A 20827-nucleotide genomic window follows, 5' to 3' on the forward strand; every position below is an offset into this window, starting at 1 on the left:
GAAGTCGAACGCACGAACGAGAAGCTGCCTGCTCAGCAGCGCGTCAACCTCTCGTCAAGGCCTGAGAGCATCTCCCGCCACGAGCGAATCGTCGGGCGCATCTTAGTTCGTAGGAGAGGAGGATGTCACCAGCGGCCCAATGGGAAATGGCGCTGCGTTGTGACGTAGGCCCGCGCAGCGCGCCAGCGTAGCGTGCCCAGACATGCCAGCGCGGGACGGAGCCGATGCTTGGCTCGCCCAAAGAGGCGCCCTGGCTGCCATCTTGGCGATTGCCGGTGCCTATGTGCGCCCGGGCTACGCGGCCGGCACGCGCGCGGCAGCTGGGGAACGAGGCGCCAGGTAGGGGGACGCTCTCGATCCCCACAACACCAAGTTAAGGAGGCGATCATGAGAGCACCCAGATGTAGGTGGGTGCCCGGACGGACGGACGGACGGACAGACAGACAGACAGATAGATAGATAGAAATGCTCAAAGTGCCAAATGTTCGCTAAGAAATGCTTTGCATTTAAAGCTTGCTTCAATGTTGCCATTAGAAATGAACATAAAAGAATAAAAGGGTACAGTGAAATTGCTTTGCTAAGCCTAAGTGGAATGATGACAGTACTCACCATGTCTACACAGTTGATTATTTGTATGGCATCGCTCATCACCTCCGTACGGGTGCTGTTACGGGCATCAAACTGAAAGCACAAACAATCAACCTAGCATCACTTTTCTTCTCAGGAACACCTTACAACACTTCCGATGCAAATGAAAAAGACACACAAACCGTACCATTCAAAACGCAAGTTTAGTGCCTATCGTGGACAGTGTAGCAGATAATATCCCTGGGTAATTTGATTTTAGACATAAAAAGAATTCATTCTGGTGTACTGAATGGAAGTAGTATATTGTTATGGAGTGACGCGAACATGAGCTCACCCAGTCATTCCTCACACAGTCAATCAAACCACCAAGTCACATGCAGTCATTCAAACGCAGGCACGCCTGTGGAGCCAGGTGTTAAGGTTGAGCCAGCACAGCCCATCATCGGTGCATGGTGAGAGTGGGCAAAAGGCAGTGCCACTCCCCACAGAGCAGTGCCCTCGTACAGCATCGCAAGAGACACCACAGCAAAGAGCTGTCTCTTTTCTATCCTCGTTGGGAACTACAACCGAGGATAAGAACACCGTCACAAAGATATCTGTATTATGTTTAGAGTGGACCTTAAAGGACCCCTGACAGCAAAATTTTTGTTGGTGTCTTTTTTACTGTAATTTGTAGCTTTGGGTCTGGTAATCCCTAAGTTAATTCGTAAATGCTCTAGCATATCGTATAACTAATTCTAGCGTAGTTAATTGTGACCATTTTAGCGTCACTTCAAAACGGCTGCCTAAAAACCACAAGAAACTAGCGACCCATGCGGGGAGTGTCAAAGACCACGTGCACTCAAGCTGTGGCGACGTAGAAAGCGCGGTTTTCAAATCGGGGCCCCGCGTGCGGTAGAGATTGAAAGTATGTGGGTGCCTCGGTATGGGTTAAACTTGTTAAGCGCGTGACCCCTCACGAAAACTACCTCCAGAGCAGCCCGACAACAGAGCGAGAGGGGTGCGGAACAATAGGCCTCGCCAGTCGTCGTATTGTGCACGTGCGCCCCGCAAACCTTCTGTGACGTCCACAATACTCGCTTTACTCGTGGAACGTCACGCGGGGCCTCTATCTACGTCATACCAGGATGTCGCAAGGTGCAGCCAACTCAAGTGAGCACTCATGCTTACTTTAAAACCAAATTAAGATATCTTAAAGGCAACGTTCGTCGCTAATAATCGGTCAGATGTGCCCCCGTATACAGGAAAGTCAAACAACACAAACATCTCGAGGTTTCAATTTTGGTGTCAGGGGTCCTTTAAGGAGAGTCATGCGTAACTGTTGCACTGTAACATTCACATGTATATTTAGAGTGCACACAATGATGTGTAAATATTGGAAATGGATGAAATGACTCTTCACTAACTTGTGCTAACCATTATAAACCACAAAAAGAAAGAAAATAAAAAAAATAGAGGGAATATGATGTATAATGGTATTGGTTATGCGACGCCATCAGAGAAGGCACTGTGATTTGTAGCTGTGATGTCATGTATAGTATAAGTGCACTGTGCAATAAAAAGAGTCAGTTGTCGGTAGCTCACAGTGGTGTTCATGACATGCCTGAGTTTGTTGCCATCGGACTAGCAGCCCACCGCGGCGCGACACCACACCGATGGTCTCTACCAGTTCAAGGTCATGCCATTCAGACTCTGCGATGCCCTGGCAACTTTCGAACGCAGGATGAACTCCCTGCTCCAAGAATGTAAGTGTTCCCTCTGTTTAAGATACTTAGATGATGTCACTGTCTATTCACATATGCTTGACATCCATCTCACATGTCTGCTGGCCATTCTGGATGTTTTTCAAAGAGCCGTTCTCCAGCTGAATTCTACAAAGTGTCTTTTTGGACCGCACCAAATCACTTCACTTGGCACCCTTGGTAGTGCTGCACTTGTTAAAATGGACCCCAACACAGTGCGAGCATTGCAAGGATCTCCGGTGCAACACTCAACAAAGGATGTCCAATGTTTTGTAGGATTATGTTTGTACTTGCGTCGCTTTGTCCGCAACTTAGACGACATCACCCGGCCACTAACCGATTTCCTAAAGGAGCACTGAGAGCAAAATTTTTGTTTGAATCCTTTATGGTTCAATTAGCAGCTAAATAATCTCGAACTTGAATTGTAAGTGCTCTGTCGTATAATATGTTTAATGCTAGTAACATATGTTATGACCAATACTGGCGACTTTCAAAACGTGCTTCGATATTAATCATAAGAAACCAGAGCCCCACCGTGGTGAAGCAGCATAAGAGTATGTGCACCCAAGTTTTGATGACGTTGAGAGTGCGCCTTTTGAATCGGAGTCCTGTGTTTGAGAGAGAACGAAACTGTCATAGACTATTGACCACCAATCATGACGACACCATGTAGGAAGTCGTGGCACCAAGGTTCGTGCGTGTGGTTAGGTCGAAGGACACACTTGGACTGGGGCACCGAAGCAAGCCGGCTGACCACGCCGAAACAAATGGTTTGTTACTAAGACTTCAGTCAAGTACCATTGGTTACGTAACAATGCTCGGTTAAAACATGGCAGCAGTGGCAGTGTCAACGATGTAGCGAATCACACAGGACAGGCGACCAAGCGATGAGAATATCATGAGTAAAGGGGCACGACACATGCGCCCAATGATGGAATGTTTCGATGGTGTGCGAGGAGCAAAAAATTCCTCGATGGCGTGCACCGCTGCCACAACCACGCACATGATTGGTCGGAGGAACGCTCAAGGCACGCGACCCGAGCCGTGGTGAAGAACCCAGGAAGAAAGAATGGGCACTGTCTGTGGGGCACCATTTGAAGCAGCACGAAGAAGCCAGAGCCTCACGGGTGAAGAGAGTGGCAGGTGCCGGGTCCGTGGGTGCAGCCCCACGAGTCTGTGTTGACCTCGGCAATGACCGAGAAAGTGAACTTGCCGCATCCTCGTCACAGCAGATCCCGGAGCACCTGCAATGCTCCACCTACGTTGGCTGAACAGGACAGTCCCCTGGGTGCCACGTCATCACTTAAGCCTCAGACTCGCGTGGAACAAGGGACCAAGGAGGCAGCTAGGCCTAACCCGTCTGCTTCCACTGATGGCCCTGATGACAACCGGCACACCGGCAACAAGTGGTTCACCGAGTTGCTGCGGAGCAGGGCTGGGCAAAGATACTTTGAAATTGTATCGCGATACGATACAAGATACTCAGGCAGGAAGTATTTGAGATACAGATACAAGATACTGGAACACTGATTGTAGCCGTTACGATACATTCCAATTGTATCTTAAGATACTTCGATACATTCTGAAATTTGTTAATATATATATATCTATATAATGCAGCATTAAACACCTATGCACATAAATGTTCACTTGAAAATTTATTAACTGCGACCAATTGTGTTCCATTTGAATGAAAACTCTGTTAGTTTCTCAAATGTTTTGTACTTCTTGTTCAAGGTATATCAGTTTCATTCCAAAACAACTTATTGGCGCTGTTTTAGCTGCTTAACATGACAGCTCTTTATATATTTCGCTGATAGCGGTTCTTGCTTGTAGCTTTTGTAACTGATGGGAGCTAGTCGCTGCTCTGCTTGCTGACCAGCAAGCGGGTGGCCAAGTAACCACATGAACTTCAATAAGAAGCCTCCGCACGATGGTGCAAATACCGCTGTGGAGTTCTACCTTGCCGGTAAACATATTACGGTTTTCGCAATAACGGATCACCGGACAGGTGTACGTCACCAAGAACATGTGCAGCCCAGAAACGTTTCAGACGTATTGTACAGTTGCGCAAAGCGCTGTTCACGTTATTGACATTTATAGATCCGATTACCTGGTGATCACTGATTAGCAACAGTAAAAGGATTCAGGGAAGCCTAAACACCGAAAACAAATATATCTAAGTAAAATAGAAAAGCAGTTCCGTATCAAACACAGCGAATAAGTATAGAAATACGATATAGGAGGCACCCGTAAGAGCTAATAATAATTGTTGCGTTTTACATCGAAAAACCACGATATGATTATGAAAGGTGGTATATGGAGGACTCCGGAAATTTTGACCACCTGGGGTTCTAAAACCTGCATATAAGCACACGAGCCTCCACTATTTTCCCTCCATCGAAATCCGGCTACCGCGACCTTCTGGCCAGCAGTCAAGCGCCATAAGCACTGGACCACCGCGGCGGGTAACCCCTAATAGCTACGACAATAAAATTCACTGCCTATAGACAATGGCGTAAAACGACTCTTTGGGACGCTGATGAGAAAAACGGAGCATGTGGTATAACAGTGTTTCTCGAATATCTTTGCCAACGTATTTAAGATGGTGCCTAATAATTTACGTTATTATAATGCAAGCTCAAATTTGCTAATTTACTTAGCAGTGAGCAGAATTATCATTACTGTATACTCCAGGCGCGCCCGAATTATTATATATTTGTTCTCAACATCACCTTTACATAACAGTAAATTCAAGTGGAATGTAAGTATATAAACTTATATTCCACTTGAAGAAGAAAAGCAGCAGAAATGACGCGGACAGTTAAAACTAGGAATACAGCAGAGAACTTACATTGGCTGCACGTTAAAGGCATATTGCAGTAAGCAGGCCGGCAGAAAAAAAAAACAATCTAGAGACATAGGTAATGTACGGGATGGAAAAGAAAGACAGCTAAGAAATAACTTCTGCTAACAATCAAATTATGGTTTTAAAAACTCTTTGAATAAAAGAAAAACAGACGTACGCCAAGATAGCGTCTGTTAGGTGAATGCCTGTTCTTTTAAATCCAGCATCAGTACTGTTGGTGCTACAGCTGCTAGAATCTTATTTGCATATAAGTCAATCTCATTGCATGTAATGCAAACTTACATTCACGAGATCCTTCAAATGGCTGAAGTGTGAAAGCCACGAGAGGCAAAGCAACACGCCATTCTTGCATTCTTCAGACTTCGTAACGAAGCACCACACAAGAGGAACTTCGATAATGACTTTACAGCGGCATCAGCATGTGTGCGAAAGACGCTGCACACATTGTAGTACGCGGCACAGGATAGTGGCTAAGTGCCAAGTGTCATGGCACTGACAAAACTAAAAAAAAAATCGATTAAACCAAAATTCGGCTAGGCACACACGTTCGCGCGCTTGTCTGTCGAGACGACGCGAGCGCCGCCTCGTAACTCTGCTCAACCAATATATTGGGACGCTCAGAGCTAATCGCCTATCCTCGCTGGAAAACTCTTGCGGAAAGATAAAATAATGTCACTGCCTTTAGTTTTATTCCGGTGACTTAGTGGCAGCAGCATCAGCTTGAGAAGCTCGAGCTCAGCCAACGTTTATTGCTTCGCATGGTGGCGGTGCGATCGCAGTATCTTGTATCTTAAGATACACGATACATTCTTCAATGTATCGGAAATACAGATACAGATACTTGTTTTGCGAGACGTATCGTGATACAGATACAAGATACCCAAAAAGTATCTAAAATAGTATCGAAGATACATGTATCTTCGATACTGCCCAGCACTGCTGCGGAGCAACGGCGACCGTGGGACCTCATCGAAAGCATCGACGGCGAGCGCGACACAACATGGATGACGAGCGATCGACTTTGAAGCCGCGCCGACCGTCGTACAAGTAAGCACACTTCTGTATGGACGCGACCGAGAGGCCAGTGTGGCCAGACTATTTTTGAAGCTAGGGATTGTGCTTAGCTAAAGAATTCTTGGGATGAACTTTATTTATATGTATTTTTTAGTGCATGAATTTTGTGTGAGGATTGACCGTGTTGCTTAAGATACTGAGTGTTTGCCGCGCCACCTCACACTCCAGTCTCTCTCTCAATTCCATCCCTCACAAGCACTCCCGAGATAACGTGACAGAGAATCTATGTATTTATCAACTCTCAGCATGGCTGATGGAGGGGAAGGAGACACCACACAAAGGGCCACCACAGTGCACCAGCAAAACGGCAAGAACTTCTTCAATCCCTTCGCTGTTGAGCTGCCCGAGAAGCTCGATTTCTGGGACCCAACAGATTGGAAACACTGGAGAGCTCGATGGGAAAGTTACTGATTTGTGTCTTCATTGCATCTACGCGATGAAACAATGCAACTGAACACATTTCTCTATGCCATAGGGAAAGAGGCGGAAGACATTTTTACATCACTGAAGTTGACAGGTGCTGAAATGGCAGACTACGCTACAGTTAAATGCAAGAATGTGGAGCATTTCATACCGTGCATGAACGTAATCTATGAGGGGGCAAGATTTAACAGTCATGTTCAACAACCCAGTGAGCTGATCGAAGCATTTATAACAAACTTGCACAAACTGGCCAAGACCAGTGAACATGGCGAAATCAAGGATGAGCTCATCCGCAAAAGTCTCGCGGTAGGACTGTTGGATGTCGGGCTCAACGAAAAGATGCAGCTGAATCCTAAGCTGGCCCTGCAGTCAGCCACGAAAATGGCATGGAACTCGTAAGTAGTGAAGCAACAGCAAATGGAGATTCGTCGCAAGGAGCACTCGGCAGTTGCAATCGACAAGGCCAGGAAGTCAGACAACTGAAAGAGCAGCTATAAAGAAAAAAGAAGTCTCCTCGAACGCCTCGGAGTCAACTCAAAGCGCAACGAAAGGCGAGGATACTGCCAGTGGTGTGGACGAGACCGCCACCACACGAAAGCGCAGTGCCCAGCCATGGGCAAGATATGCCACAGCTGCGTGAAGAAAGGTCACTACGTGGTAGACTGCCTCTCAAGCACAGGCTTGGGTGACATGCCGAACCCTTTGACTGGTCGAATGCAGTGTATGGAAGTGCATCTCGGTGATGTTCAAAGCACGATGACTGAGTAGCCTTGGAAAGTGAAAGCAAAGCTGAACCACACAGCTCTCATTTTCAAAGTCGACAGAGGCACTGACGTCACGGCAGTTCACTTAAAGACTACAGCAAGGACATCATGGGACGCTTGAAGACAAGAAAGCAAGCACTGACTGGCCCAGTTCAAGTTCCAATAGCCACAGCAGGCTACTTCACAGCCACTATAGAATGGCAATGCAAAAAAGTTTAAGAGAAGCTCTTCGTGATCAAAAGGCTGAGAGAATCTCCTCTTAGTCGTCCCGCAATAGCGTCATTGGGAATCTTTCAGAGGCCATTGGAGCTAGCAGAAACACAAGAGAGTGACATCTCTGACATCCTAGCCCAGTACCCCAAGCTGACGTCAGGACTTGGACAGATGGAGACCACGTACTGCATCAAGGTGATCAGAAATGCTAAACCCTACACAGTCAAGTACCAAAGGCGAATGCCTGTTCCTCTTCTTCCTCTCGTCAAGATGGAACTCAAAAGGATGGAAGACCTTGGTGTCATACAAAAGGTGGAACAAGCAACTGAGTGGTGCTTCCTGATGGTGGTGGCTAGCAAACAGAATGATGAACTGAGAATATGTGTAGACTATGACCAGCTGAACCAACAGATCATTTGTTAACACATGCTGGTGCCAACAGTCGATGAATGCCTTGCCAGACTAGCTACGTGCAAAAGTCTTCATCCGCTCAGACGTGTGTGCAGGCTACTGGCAAGTTCCTCTCTCTGAAGTCACATGAGTTGACAACATTCATTACACCATTCAGGCAGTTCCAGTTCCTCATGCTTCCCTTTGGCATTTCTATGGCACCGGAATTTTATCAGCAAAGATGCTGTTTTGGAGCAGATTTGTAGCAGACAAAATGGAGTTCAGGATTACTTGAAGTAGTCCTGCAGTAAGACTGCAACTTTTTGTGCATATGTGCATATTGAGCAACCACGAAATGCTGATCTAACGTAAACAAGAAGACAATACCAAGAGTCAGACAGCAGCCACTAAATAGGCTGTTAGCATGAAATAATGTCACATGCAGACTTGAATGCGCATTGTGGTGAAGCATTAGTGACAAGGCGAGCATAGCATGATTTCTGTGCATGACAGCTGTCAAAACATCATTCCCTTCTAGCTTTTGAGAGGGGAAAGGGGTGATCAGCCCTACAGACAGAATCACTTGTCTACATATTATGAACAGTTATCCAATAAGAGTGACTAGTTTCCAGGGTATGGACGAAGTGCCGAACCATCAATAACACGTGCATAGTTTGGTCAGGCCCATTATAAGAAGGAAAAGCACATGGGAGGGTTCTGCGGCACACAAAGTGCTGAGCCGACTTTCAAAGGTAGGCATCACACTCTTCGTCAACAAATGCACATTTCGACAGAGTGTAGTCAAGTTCCTGGGGCATATAGTTTCCGCATAAGGTGTCCAGGCAGACTCAGACAAAGTGGAGGCCACTACAATGACAGACACACCAAAGGACACGTCTGAAGTCAGGTCATTCCTTGGATCAGCAAACCATCAAGCAAAGTTCCTCCCATGTCTTGCTGACATGACTAAGCCACCGAGAGACCTCATGCATGCAGATGCAGAGTGGCCCAGCACAACACCGAAGCTTTGAAAGCGTGAAGCAGGTGCTAAGTACAGCACCAGTTCTCATGCATTACAAGAGAAGAAGGCCACACATGCTGTCAGTAGATGCATCGTGTTACGGATTAGAAGCAGTTCTCCAACAGCAGTCGCAGAGAAAAGCTGCTGCTTGTCGCACAGGGCTGGGCAAAGATACTTTGGAATTGTATCGCGATACGATACAAGATACTCAACCAAGAAGTATTTGAGATACAGATACAAGATGCTACCGCAATAATTGTATACGATACGATACTTTTCAATTGTATCATAAGATACTTCGATACATTCGCAAATTATAGATCTAAATTAAGCCAACGCCCATGCACAAAAATTTTTGCTTATAAATTTCTTAGCTTCAACCAAATATTTTAGTTTGAATGAAATGTCTGTTAGCATCTCAAAAGTTTCCTCCTTCTTCCTGAAAGTATATTAGTTTCTTTTCGCGAAACAACTTATTGCAGTTGCTTTAGCTCACATTACAGCTCTTTATACACTATGGTTTTTGCTTGTCGCTGTTGTAGTTGATGGGAGCCACTGCTCTGCATCTAGCGGGTTGCCATCTAATTACAAGAACTTCAATGAGAAGCTAAAGTGAATGCTTGGGCGTATTGGTATGACAAAGTGGAAAGAAAACCACACAAAAGACTGAGTAAACAATACCAGTGTGGAGTTTTAACTTGTCCATAAAGGTATTACCGTTTACGCAATACCGGATGATCGGACTGGTGTACAACAGCAACAACGCCGGTAGCGACATTTTATTTCTTCTGACACATCATGTATACATAAATGAGATAAATGTGCAATGACTTTTCATATTCTACTTATCTGCTGGCGTAAAGAGTTCGTTAGGGACGTACTCACTAACATGCTACCTTTTAACAATTCTACGAGAGGACATGCGCACCCCAGAAACGTCACAGACGTATTGTATAGTTCCACAAAGCATCGCAGGACACCTCCGCTATTCACACTTATTGCAAGTTATAGCTCCGATTACCTAATGATTATTAACAACAAAAAATTTAGGGAGGCCTGAAAAAGGAAAAGAAACATATCTAAGTAATATAGACGGTTCGATATCGAACAATCACAGTGAATAAGTACAGAAACATGATACAGGCGGCACCCCTAATAGTTAGGATAATTAAGCATGATGTATCGTCAACTAACCTGTTAAGCTAAGACAATAGAAAATTCAGTGTTTATGGAAAATAGCCTAGAACATTTTGTTGCGATGCTCATGAAAAAAACGGAGCATTTGGTATAACAATGTTTCTCGAATCACGTTTCTTACATCTTTGAGATAACTTCTAATAATTTCCGCTATTATCATGCAAAGTCAATTTCGCTGTTTTGCTCATAGTAAGCTTATTGTTTTGTAACTGTATACTCCAGGCACGCACAGATTATTATGTATTTGTCCTCAACATTGCCTTGACATAACTGTAAACTCAAGAGGAATGTAAATATGTAAGCTGTAGTTCAAATGACGCAGGCAATTAAAAGTAAAAATAAAGCAGACAGCGCATCTTGGCCGCACGTTACAAAAGACCAGAAAAACAATACAGAGACATAGATGATGGGTGGGATACAAAAGAAGAACAGCTAAGAAAGTGCTTGTGCTCAACTTGTGATTTGAAAAACTCTTTGGAAAAGGTACAGTACGCAAAGACATCTTCCGTTAGGTAAATGACTGTTCTATTAGATGTAGCATCAGTACCGGTGGTGTTAAGAGTCTTATTTGTATGTTCATCCATGAGATCCTTGAAATCGCTCATGAGCCACAAGCTGCAAAGCAACCCCATTCTTGCATCATTCAGACATCGTAACGAGGCGCCAGGCAAGAGAAACTTCGATAACGACACCATGGTAGTATCGAAATTTCTGCGATAGACGGCGGATGCATCAGAGTACACGGCACAGGACAGTGGCTAAGGGCAAGTGTCATGGCACTGCCACAACTAAAAAGGAAAAAAAAATGGAGAAAACAAAAGTTGGGTTGGGCGTAGACGTTCGTGCGCTTGTTTCTGTCGACACGGCGCGAGTGCCACCACGAGACTTTGCTCTCAGCCTTATCACTAGCCCTTGCTGGAGTACTCTGGCAAAAAGATAAACGAATGTCACTGCCTTTACCTTTATTCCGGTGGTTTAGTGGCAGCATTATCAAACTTGAGAAGCCAAGTTCAGCCAACATTTATTGTTTCACTTGGTGTTGTTGCGATTGCAGTATTTTGTATCTCAAGGTACACGATACATTATTAAATGTACCGGGAATACAGATACTGATACACGCCTTGCGAGATGTACCGCGATGCAGATACAAGATATTTAATGAGTGTCTAAGATAGTATCTGAGATACAAGTATCTGAGATACCGCCCAGCACTGCTGCTGCATATGCATCACATTCACGGTCGGAAACAGGACAGAGATTTGCACAAATCGAGAAAGGAAGCCCTAGCCATCAGTTGGACATGTGAAGAATACTGCAAGTACCATCTGGGATCACCGTTTCACATCGAAACACATCCTAAGCACCTTATGATTGTACAATCTCTCACACGCCAGGAGACAAAGTGTTCACAGCTGACCTGCTATCTAGAAAGCCACAGCAGAGCCCTGCTACAGATGCCAGCAGAGACCTCAAAAGCACTGTAGCACTAGAGTTAGCACTTTGAAGTGCTAACTCTAGAGCAACTGCCAGCATCATGCCATATGCTAGGAAGAATAAGGCTCAGGATTCAGGAGGACACTGTGCTAAGTATAGTGGTGATCCTATGCCATGGCCACTTGTACACGGTCTAGTACCGGAACTCAACCGCTACACAGCCGAGACATACCGCGAGTAGCAGGTGAACTGTTGCTAGTCAAAGGCTTGCTCTTCAAGGGCAACAGGCTCGTTATTCCACCCAGTCTCAGGCTGGAAGTGCTCGAAAGACTTCACAAAGGTGCAACAAGGTGTCATGCATGAGCAAGACAACCCGTCTGGTGGCCTGGCAATGGGAAGGAGGTAAAAGACTACGTGCATAAGTGTAGGTATGCAAGAACACAGCAAGCCTACCACTTCTCCAGACACCACTTCCTGAGTATCCTGGTATCCACAAGACACCTCTGGCATTGATATTTTCTCATTGGAAGGGAAAGAATACATCGTGGTCATCAACTACACATCTACATCCTTTGAGCTGGAACAACTACGTGGCACAACCCCTAAACATGTGATCAATGTTCTGGAACCAATCATAGTACGATTTGGAGTGCCAAGAAATTTTTGCATGGACAATGGTCCACAGTTTGCCTCATGGGAGTACAGGTCGCTGATGAAATCATGGGGCTCAGATTTATGCCCAAAGTAACAGCATGCCGAATGCACAGTGCAAACAGCCCATCAGCTCCTGAAGAAATCTCACAGCATAAACATGGCATGGCACACTGGCAGTGGCAGGCCAGCAGGACTTCTAATGGGACGCCACATCAACACAACTCTGCCATCATCATCATCATCAGCCTGACTGTGCCCACTGCAGGGCCTGTCCCATGTTCCACCAATCAAGCCGGTTCTGTGCTTGCTGCAACCCCAGTGTACCCACAAACTTCCTAATCTCATCTGCCCACCTCACTTTCTCTCGCACGTTTGCCTTCCCTTGGAATGACCAGCGGTCATCTTGCCTATGCGCTACATGCCCTGCCCATGGCCATTTCTTCTTGATTTTGACCAAGATATCCTTGACCCACTCTGCTCTCTTTTGTCCCTTCAGGTTAGCATCGGAATCTGGGCTAGTTGGTGGGTGATCATTATCCTTTCCATTGCTTGCTGTGCCATCCTCAATGTAAGTGAAGCCCTCTTTGTAAGCCTCCAGGTTCCTGCTTCATAGGCAAGTACCGGTAAGGTGCAGTTGTTATATACCTTTCTTTTGAGCAACAGTGGTAAACTACCACTCATGACTTGAGAATGCCTGCCAAATGTGCTCCATCCCACTCTTATTCTTCTGGTTCCTTCAGTCCCATGGTTCGACTCTGCGGTCACTACCTGTCCTAAGTAGACATATTCCTGTACCACTTCCAGTGCCTCACTACCTATCGCAAAGTGCTGTGCTCTTCCAAGACTGTAGCACATTGCTTTAGTTTTCTGCATATTAATTTTCAGACCCACCACTCTGCTTTCCTTAAATTCAGTAAACATGAGTTGCAATTCGTCTCCCGAGTTACACACCAATACAATGTGATCAGAAAATCACCGGCTACCAAGGCACTCTCCATTAACTCTTATCCCTAACTCTTCCCAATCCGTGAAAACCTTCTGTTAGCACGTGGTGAATAGCATTGGGGAGATTGTGTCTCCCTGTCTTACACCTTTCTTTATTGGAATTTTGTCACTTTATTAATGGAGGACCATAGGTCGGCAAACTCACTCATGAGTCGACTCACTCAGACCGGGCCATGAGTCTGAGTGAGTCTGGGTGAGTAATATTTTGGCGAGTTTGAGTCCGAGTGAGTGCGGTTGAAGAAAATTTTATTGAGACTGAGAGTGAGTCCAGTTGGAGTCCAGGTGAGTAATATTTTGGCGAATTTGAGTCCGAGTGAGTGCGGAAGAAAATTTTATTGAGTCTGAGAGTGAGCCCAGTTAGGGAGCCCAGTTTGGCGAGTCTGAGTCCGAGTGAGCTCTAAGCGCAAATTTTTTTCTTGAGTGAGTGCGAGTGAGCTCTACCTTTTGTTGCCGAAGTATGGTCCTGTATACTCATTTTCAGCATTACTGTCAGCCTTATATCGGCTTACGTTTATACTTAAGTCTATTCACTTATATCTCAGCACACTAGCATTCATGCGTTGCCTCAATATTTATTGATCAGAGGCGTGAGTTAGGGGAAGGGGTGCCATGACCTCCCCCCCCAAACTCTTTCATGGGTAGCTCTTAGGAAAAATATCTCGTGTGAGTCGCATATTTTATAAAGCTGTACTTACTGGATTGATGTATGATAATGATGATACATGACGATAACTCATATCTGAAGATGCAAGATCCAAAGACGTATCGTAGAGAACCGATTGTGTGAGATATTGGCATTAAAGAGGATTGACACCATAATTAAAAAAGCTATTTTTATGCCAACACTCATGTGTCGACTCACTGAAGCTTACTCAGACTCAGGTGAAGCCACGAGTCTGAGTCTACGTGAGTCCAGCTGAGTAATATGTTGGTGAGTTTGAGTGAGGCCGGCTAAGAAAAAGTTTAGTGAGTGTGAGTCCGAGTGAGTCCGGTTGAGGAAACTTTTGGTGAGTGTGAGTCCGAGTGAGCACTCAAAGCAAAATATCTTTCTTGAATGAGTCTGACTGAGCTCCAATTTTTTTGCTGACCTATAGGACTACGGTGTCTGTGGAGCCATTGTAGATTTCTTCCAGTGTTTCTACATATGGTTTGTCAACACTGTGATTCCACAGTGCCGGCATGACTGCTGATATCTCGACCAATCTATGAAGGCTATATACGTATAGGGGTTGGTTATATTCCGCACATTTCTCTTTCCCCTGAATGATTGTGTGAATATGGTCTACTGTCACAGCTGCATCTTACCAGTACCACGGCCGCTGGATGAAAAAGCGCACGGGCACGGCCTGCCGCGTGCTCCGAAACCGGCGTGACTGGGCTACTTTCCCGGACCACCGCCACGGCACCACGGGGGGGGGGGGAACGAGTTTTGCACACGCCCGCTGGATCACATGCGTAGCACGCTTACAGCAGGTTATGCTTGAGCACGTGCGTCTTCATGTGACGACGCACGAAATCTTCTTTAAAATCAATTTAGCATGTACATATAAGTCAATTACCGACCTTTCTTGTACATATACTTGCAGCTCTTGGGAATTGGCCTTGCCCAAGATGCAACTTTGCGCACCGATCGCTTTTTGCGGAAGAAGTAATCATGGACATATTTTTCTGGTATCCTAAAGACCACAACTAACCAACCTGGAGGCGCTGCACTTTTCTTAATGCATCGAAATTCTTTATTTTGGCTCTGAGTGCGTTGCTTCAGATTTAGTCATTTCATTTCGAAAAACTGATCTCAAAAATTGAAGCCACCACTGTTTATTTTACACAAAATAAGATAAACCTTTTTCTTCCTCCAAACATGTTTACAGTACACATACAATATGGTATCGCATGCAAATGCCATGGAATAATGCTTAGCATGTGTGCGACCATCCCATATGAGGAGATTCGAGCCATTTTGAAATTTCAGTGACTATAGCTTCAATACTGACAATTGGGCGAGCTGTTACGGATTAATTAATATGAAAACGGTGAGACGGAAAGAGTGATGAAAAGATTGAAAAACACACGAACACAACTGCTTGCATTCCTGCGCTTTTCAGTATTTCTGTCTCTTCCCGTTACGCCGTTTTCATGATCGTGTAACGAATTCAACAGTGAACATAAAATCTGGACATAATGTGAGAAGTTATTTTATTTATCATGAATTCAGGGCTCATCCCTGCTGGCTGCAAACAGTGGCTGGTTGCAAACGTTGTTGCATCCAGCGGCCATGACACCACCTTCCCGTTTTCTCTTATCTCTCGTTTTTTTTAGTTCCCACCTTTCAGGCTCGTAAGATTTTATCTCAATTCTTCTTTGACAGGAATAAATATTGTGACCAATAAGTGCACCGTTTTATCTCTAGGTTCGCTCTTTTTCTCTATTTCTTGAAAATCCGTGACCTCGGCACCAACGGCTATACAAAGGCGTTTATCCGCAAGGCCCTGTGCATGAAGAAAGACTGGGGAAGCAGGACACCAGTGGCGACGCTGCAGCGACGCCCCGTGTCGATTCCCTACATAGCGTGCGCCAGCGAAACAATAGCGCGCATACTCAGAAAGGCAGAGGTCGACGTAGCCCACAAGCCGTCCACCACCATCGGCAGCTTCATCCCTCGACTCAAAGACAGCGCGCCTGCGGAAAAAGCGCAGGGCGTCGTGCACAGGATCGCGTGCTCCGACTGCCCCGCCTCGTACGTTGGGGAAACAAAGAACTTTCGAGAAAGAATGCGGCAGCACAAGAACGATCTCCGTCAATTGAACAGCGAACGGAGAGCAGTGGCGGAGCACTGCGAGAAGTTTGACCACTGCATTAGTCCTGACGATGCGGTGATCCTGGAACAAGAAAGCAGCTTGTGCCGGTGGCTCCTCCTTGAGTCGTGGCATATACAACATACAGCGGGAAACATCAACCGCACCACGGAGACATTGCCCTCCCTCTATTGTCAAGGCTTGCGACAAGTGTCGGCAAGAAGGCGTATATAAGCGCCGTGCGTCTCGGGCCGTCTCACCCCTGAAGAAGAAACCGGTCAGGCTTCGAAACGTCGGGTATTTAAAATAAGTTTATGGTTCGAGTTTTCTCTTTTTCTCCCGTTTTCTATTACCCAACCAGGCAGACTTCTGCCGAATGCTTACCTTTAAGTTCGATACCATTGTTATGGGTCTAATGCATAGGCCTACAGTAAATTTCATCGAAATCGGGATGGTGACCGAGTCCTTGTGTTCGATCTTATATGGACACACCCAAAACCTAATTATACAATGTTAGCTAATGCATCACGAAACAAGTGGTTATTATTAGTACTAACAATGTCACCGGGAAGTCTGTTCCACTCCTTTGATGTACGAGGCAAAAATTAATTGAAGAAAGCTTTTGTGTTGCATGGAGGGATGCCTACTTAGTGAAAGTCATCAATGCAGTGGGATATGTGCTGTCGGCGAAGAAGTAGTTGGTCATGCAGGAAGGAATGGTGATACATCTTGTGAAATAGCGTTAAACGGAAAACTTTTCTATGACATGTTAAAGGAGGGAGTGCAAGGGAAGTTTTCATGGTTTAGATGCTTGTGGTTATGTTATAATTAGACAATATAAAACGAACGGAGTTACTCTGAACAAGTTCAAGGGAAGGAAATTACTAGATTATCATAGCTGGGGTCCCATACGGCTGTAGCATATTCTAGTTAAGAACGTATTAGTGTCTTATAAAGTTGAAGTTTTAAGCCAGATGGAGCATTAAAAAAGTTACGTCGTAAATAGCCAAGCATGCAGTTAGCGTTGTTAATAATGTATTCAATATGTTGTGACCAGTTTAGATTAGTCGTTATGTGAACTCCAAGACACTTATATGAGTTACCGTATATTGCCGATTATAAGTCGACGTTTTTTTCGTAAAATGACCTTCCAAAGTTCGGGGGTCGACCTATACATGGAATCGTAAAGTGGACTTATCTGTGGGGTCCGACGAAAGGCCGTCGTCCTCGGATTTCCTGCTATTCGACACATCGACAACATCAGCCACAGAGGCAGCGGAGTCGCAGCAACAGCTATCTCCCAACGCGCGCGCGCGCCACTTCCGGAGCCGGACCTTTTTGCGATCTGCCACAACGATTGCGAAACTATAGCAAAACCACGCGAGGCGAAACTACGGAGCACGTTTAAAAATCACCGCCGCGCGGCATTAATGCGAACTGCTTGGGAAACATGGTCTCGAAAGCAGCATTTCAAACCTTTGATAGAGGGCGAACGATGCTCTATGAATATAGAGGATAGAAACTATTCGTTGACAAACCATCGGCGTCCGTGTGGGCTGGCAACACTTTGCGGGGAACTAAACCACATGACCAGTCACATGCGCCCACAAGGCGTCTTCACGTCTTTTTGCACTCACACCTGTTTGCCATTTCTGCATTTCGCTTCGCTTGCTAGCAGTGGTGTGCGCGATTTGTGACGCTGCCAAACGGGACGCCAAGATGCCACCGCTACACCGGCAACAGTATAGCGCTGCTTTCAAGAGGCAAGCGATCCTCTACGCAGAGTCGGAAAGCAACCTTGAAGCAGGGCGCAAGTTTGATGTGTCGGAAAAGTGTGTGAGGGAATGGAGAAAACAAAGGACCAAGATCTTCGCGTGCGCTGCTACACGCGCTTCCTTTCAGGGCCAAAGTCTGGACGATACCCTGCCGTTGAGGAGGCGGTTCGAGATTGGGTTCACGACCACCGGCACCCGTTCCGACGGTGAGCAGCAGCAGTGGCTCACACGATGGCAATGACCGTGACTGCGTCCTTCTCTCAAGCGATGACGAGTCGTAAGCAATGTTTCACGGGCAAATAAATGTTTCTTTGCATCACTCCCTCTTCTGAAAAACTTATTGGTGAGCTATGGCCGCTGCATGAGGCTGAGTTCGGAGTCAACTTTTTTTTTTCCCCTAGAAGGGGTTGCAAGTTGGGGGGTCGACTTATAATTGGCAATATACAGTAATTTAAACTTATTTGCAGGATATTGATACCATTCCAATTTACTGAAATTGAGCCGTTAAAAGAAGAATACTGTGTTCAGTTACGAAGGAATAATTATATGCTGTTCAGTAATTGGGGGCAGGGTGGTCTTTAGTTAGTTTCCCTAGAGAGGTACTGACATGAAGTTTCACGGCCGAGATAGAGTGCGGGACTGATTCCAGTGAACATGCATATATCACCTACCAAATCTCAACAACGAAAATAGCTCAGGAGATAATTTATATTAATTTTGAAGTTCGTGTGCATGATCCAGCACTATACGCTGCACCTCTGGACATTGACATCATCTAAAGTGGCTTGAAAGCGATCCCCAACTTCCGAGACGTCACCACTGTGCCCAAGCTCCAAGCTGGTGCAGCTAGTATGATGATGTCATAGTCACCATTGTGCTTTCGTCGCGTTTGTGCCCGCAGGCTAACATACGGCAGCAGCTCAGGATTCCGTGCCCGATGTGTGGAAGCTTCAAGAAAGTCAGTGCCGACAGCAATAAGGCTGGCGCAGCACGTGCGGCAGGTGAAAGAACGACAGGCAGGCAGCGTGGAAGTGTCGCAGCTGTGTGCCATTTCGCATGCTAGATGGTGTTAGCTGCACCCGACGGCTTGTCATTCTTGGAGGTCTCCCAAAGCAAAACTGATACTGGTCAGTAATAAACAGACTGTAATTAATTACCTGTCGCGCACTACAGCAGGCGATGTGCCAGGTTATGACTAAGAGGCCCCCAACATCACATTGCAAGACAAAAAGCCACGCCAAAATTTTTTGGGTCAGTGCGCCTTTAACTTCAAGAAAAGGTGATTGATTTGATGCATAGTTTGCCAATCTATTGCTCACAGTTGCAAAATTGTAATGTAATAAAATGTCACATCAATATCTTTTATGGAGAAAGCAAAAAAAACAGTAAACACAAAGCTGTAAAAAGCTTTCCTTCCTCACAAACATGAAATCTTGTCGCAGCAGCATCTGCTAAAAATTGCCCAATACTCCTCATCTCTCCAGTATGTACATCCAAAAGAGCCATAAGGCCACCTTGAAATATGTGTGCGACAGTTCACTGTATGAGTTAAATGCAAAAGTAGTCTTTTTGTGGAGAAAAACTATGGTATTTCTAAATCTCTTTTGAATAGATATTCAGATACAATGCACAAGTGCTTCCTCCGAACCTTTACAGAAGTGGGAACATGTTACGGGTCCTTTCTCAATAAAGCTTGACAAGTGATTTCTGTTGAATAAAGCCGGCTTGCGTTGCCCGAACTCAATTCCTGGCCTGATTGGCTTAATACAAATTTTTGCAATACAGACAGCTAACTACAATCTGTTAGCCTCTGAATGTAACACTGATCTCCTATCAACACAGATCAAGAGAAATAGTGGTGCACATATTACCTCCAGATGCAAAAGCATGTGTTGTCAGCCATCTCGTTATAGATTACTTCAGTGCCTTGCTCAATCCTGTACAGTCAAAGGAACATAAGCAAAAAAAGAAAAACCCTGGTAGGAACTCACCATAGCTTGGTCAAGTACAAGGGCCAGCTCAATAAATTTGTACACTTCTCGTACGTCTCTCTGCAACGAGGGTGAAAGAAAAGTGGGCCATCAATGAACCACACAATATGTCGCTTGGAACCACATAGGTTCCATGGATGCATCGTGTTTCATCCAGCATAAATACCTACTATGCATCATCTGCCGCCAACAGATAAGCCCGTGAATATGTATTATTGCTAGAGAAAAACAGTGTGAAACATGTTGCAGCAAATTTCACATTTTTCATATGCCTGCAGACAATGCTTCGAGGGCCAGTAAACAGGCGCAAACCTTTTTTTTTACACCTCCAAAACAAGCTCGCTCATTCGCCGAGAAGGCCGCGGGCGATCCCATTTTGAAAAACAATTCATGCGCCCCTATCCTGCGCCCGACTCTTTCCCACAAGGTGATTTAATCTTGCCCACGGGAAAACTTTACGTAGCACTGACCTTGCCGATTGGTCCACTGCACTACAAAACTGTGCTTTGGCCCTTTCAGTCATTGCATCTGTTGCGTGTTTGGTTACATTGTCAGTGCCGCGCACCGCACTTCCTCACCGCATCACCTGTGAGCAACTGCCACGGTCAACACGTGCAGGCAGCCTTGCTCGGTCGTTGGCTGTGCGTCTATGATGCAATCACTGACATCGAGTTGCGCTGCTGACTCACCACGATGCACTACACCTCTTCCTCTGAGCGACGAAGGGTGGTGAGGCCAAGCGAGAAACCGAAACCAGCCAAAAATAATTGTAACTTCCATATTATTGCACTCATACACAAATATCTTGCAGCAGCATATTCACATCGCAGAACTGCCCAGTTATATCTTCTTCACAAATTTTGGACCGCAGGTTTGTTTACTGGCCCTCTGC

General features: G+C 45.6%; 2 protein-coding genes across 2 annotated transcripts in view; both read right to left on the reverse strand.

The window, feature by feature from the left end:
• Positions 1–20827, reverse strand: part of LOC119388290 (protein SEC13 homolog) — a 492033-nt gene that overhangs the window by 415633 nt on the left and 55573 nt on the right.
• The window catches only part of LOC119388291 (disintegrin and metalloproteinase domain-containing protein 11), a 483088-nt gene that overhangs the window by 290393 nt on the left and 171868 nt on the right, over positions 1–20827 (reverse strand). The window contains exons 11-12 of the mRNA XM_049413903.1: positions 19936–19995; positions 610–681 (exon numbers count right to left, since the gene is read on the reverse strand). Of these exons, the coding sequence (XP_049269860.1) occupies positions 610–681; positions 19936–19995 (132 nt within the window). The remainder of the gene's footprint in view (positions 1–609; positions 682–19935; positions 19996–20827) is intronic.

The sequence above is a fragment of the Rhipicephalus sanguineus genome, chromosome 3 (assembly GCF_013339695.2).
Source record: "Rhipicephalus sanguineus isolate Rsan-2018 chromosome 3, BIME_Rsan_1.4, whole genome shotgun sequence".
Lineage (NCBI taxonomy): Eukaryota > Metazoa > Arthropoda > Arachnida > Ixodida > Ixodidae > Rhipicephalus > Rhipicephalus sanguineus.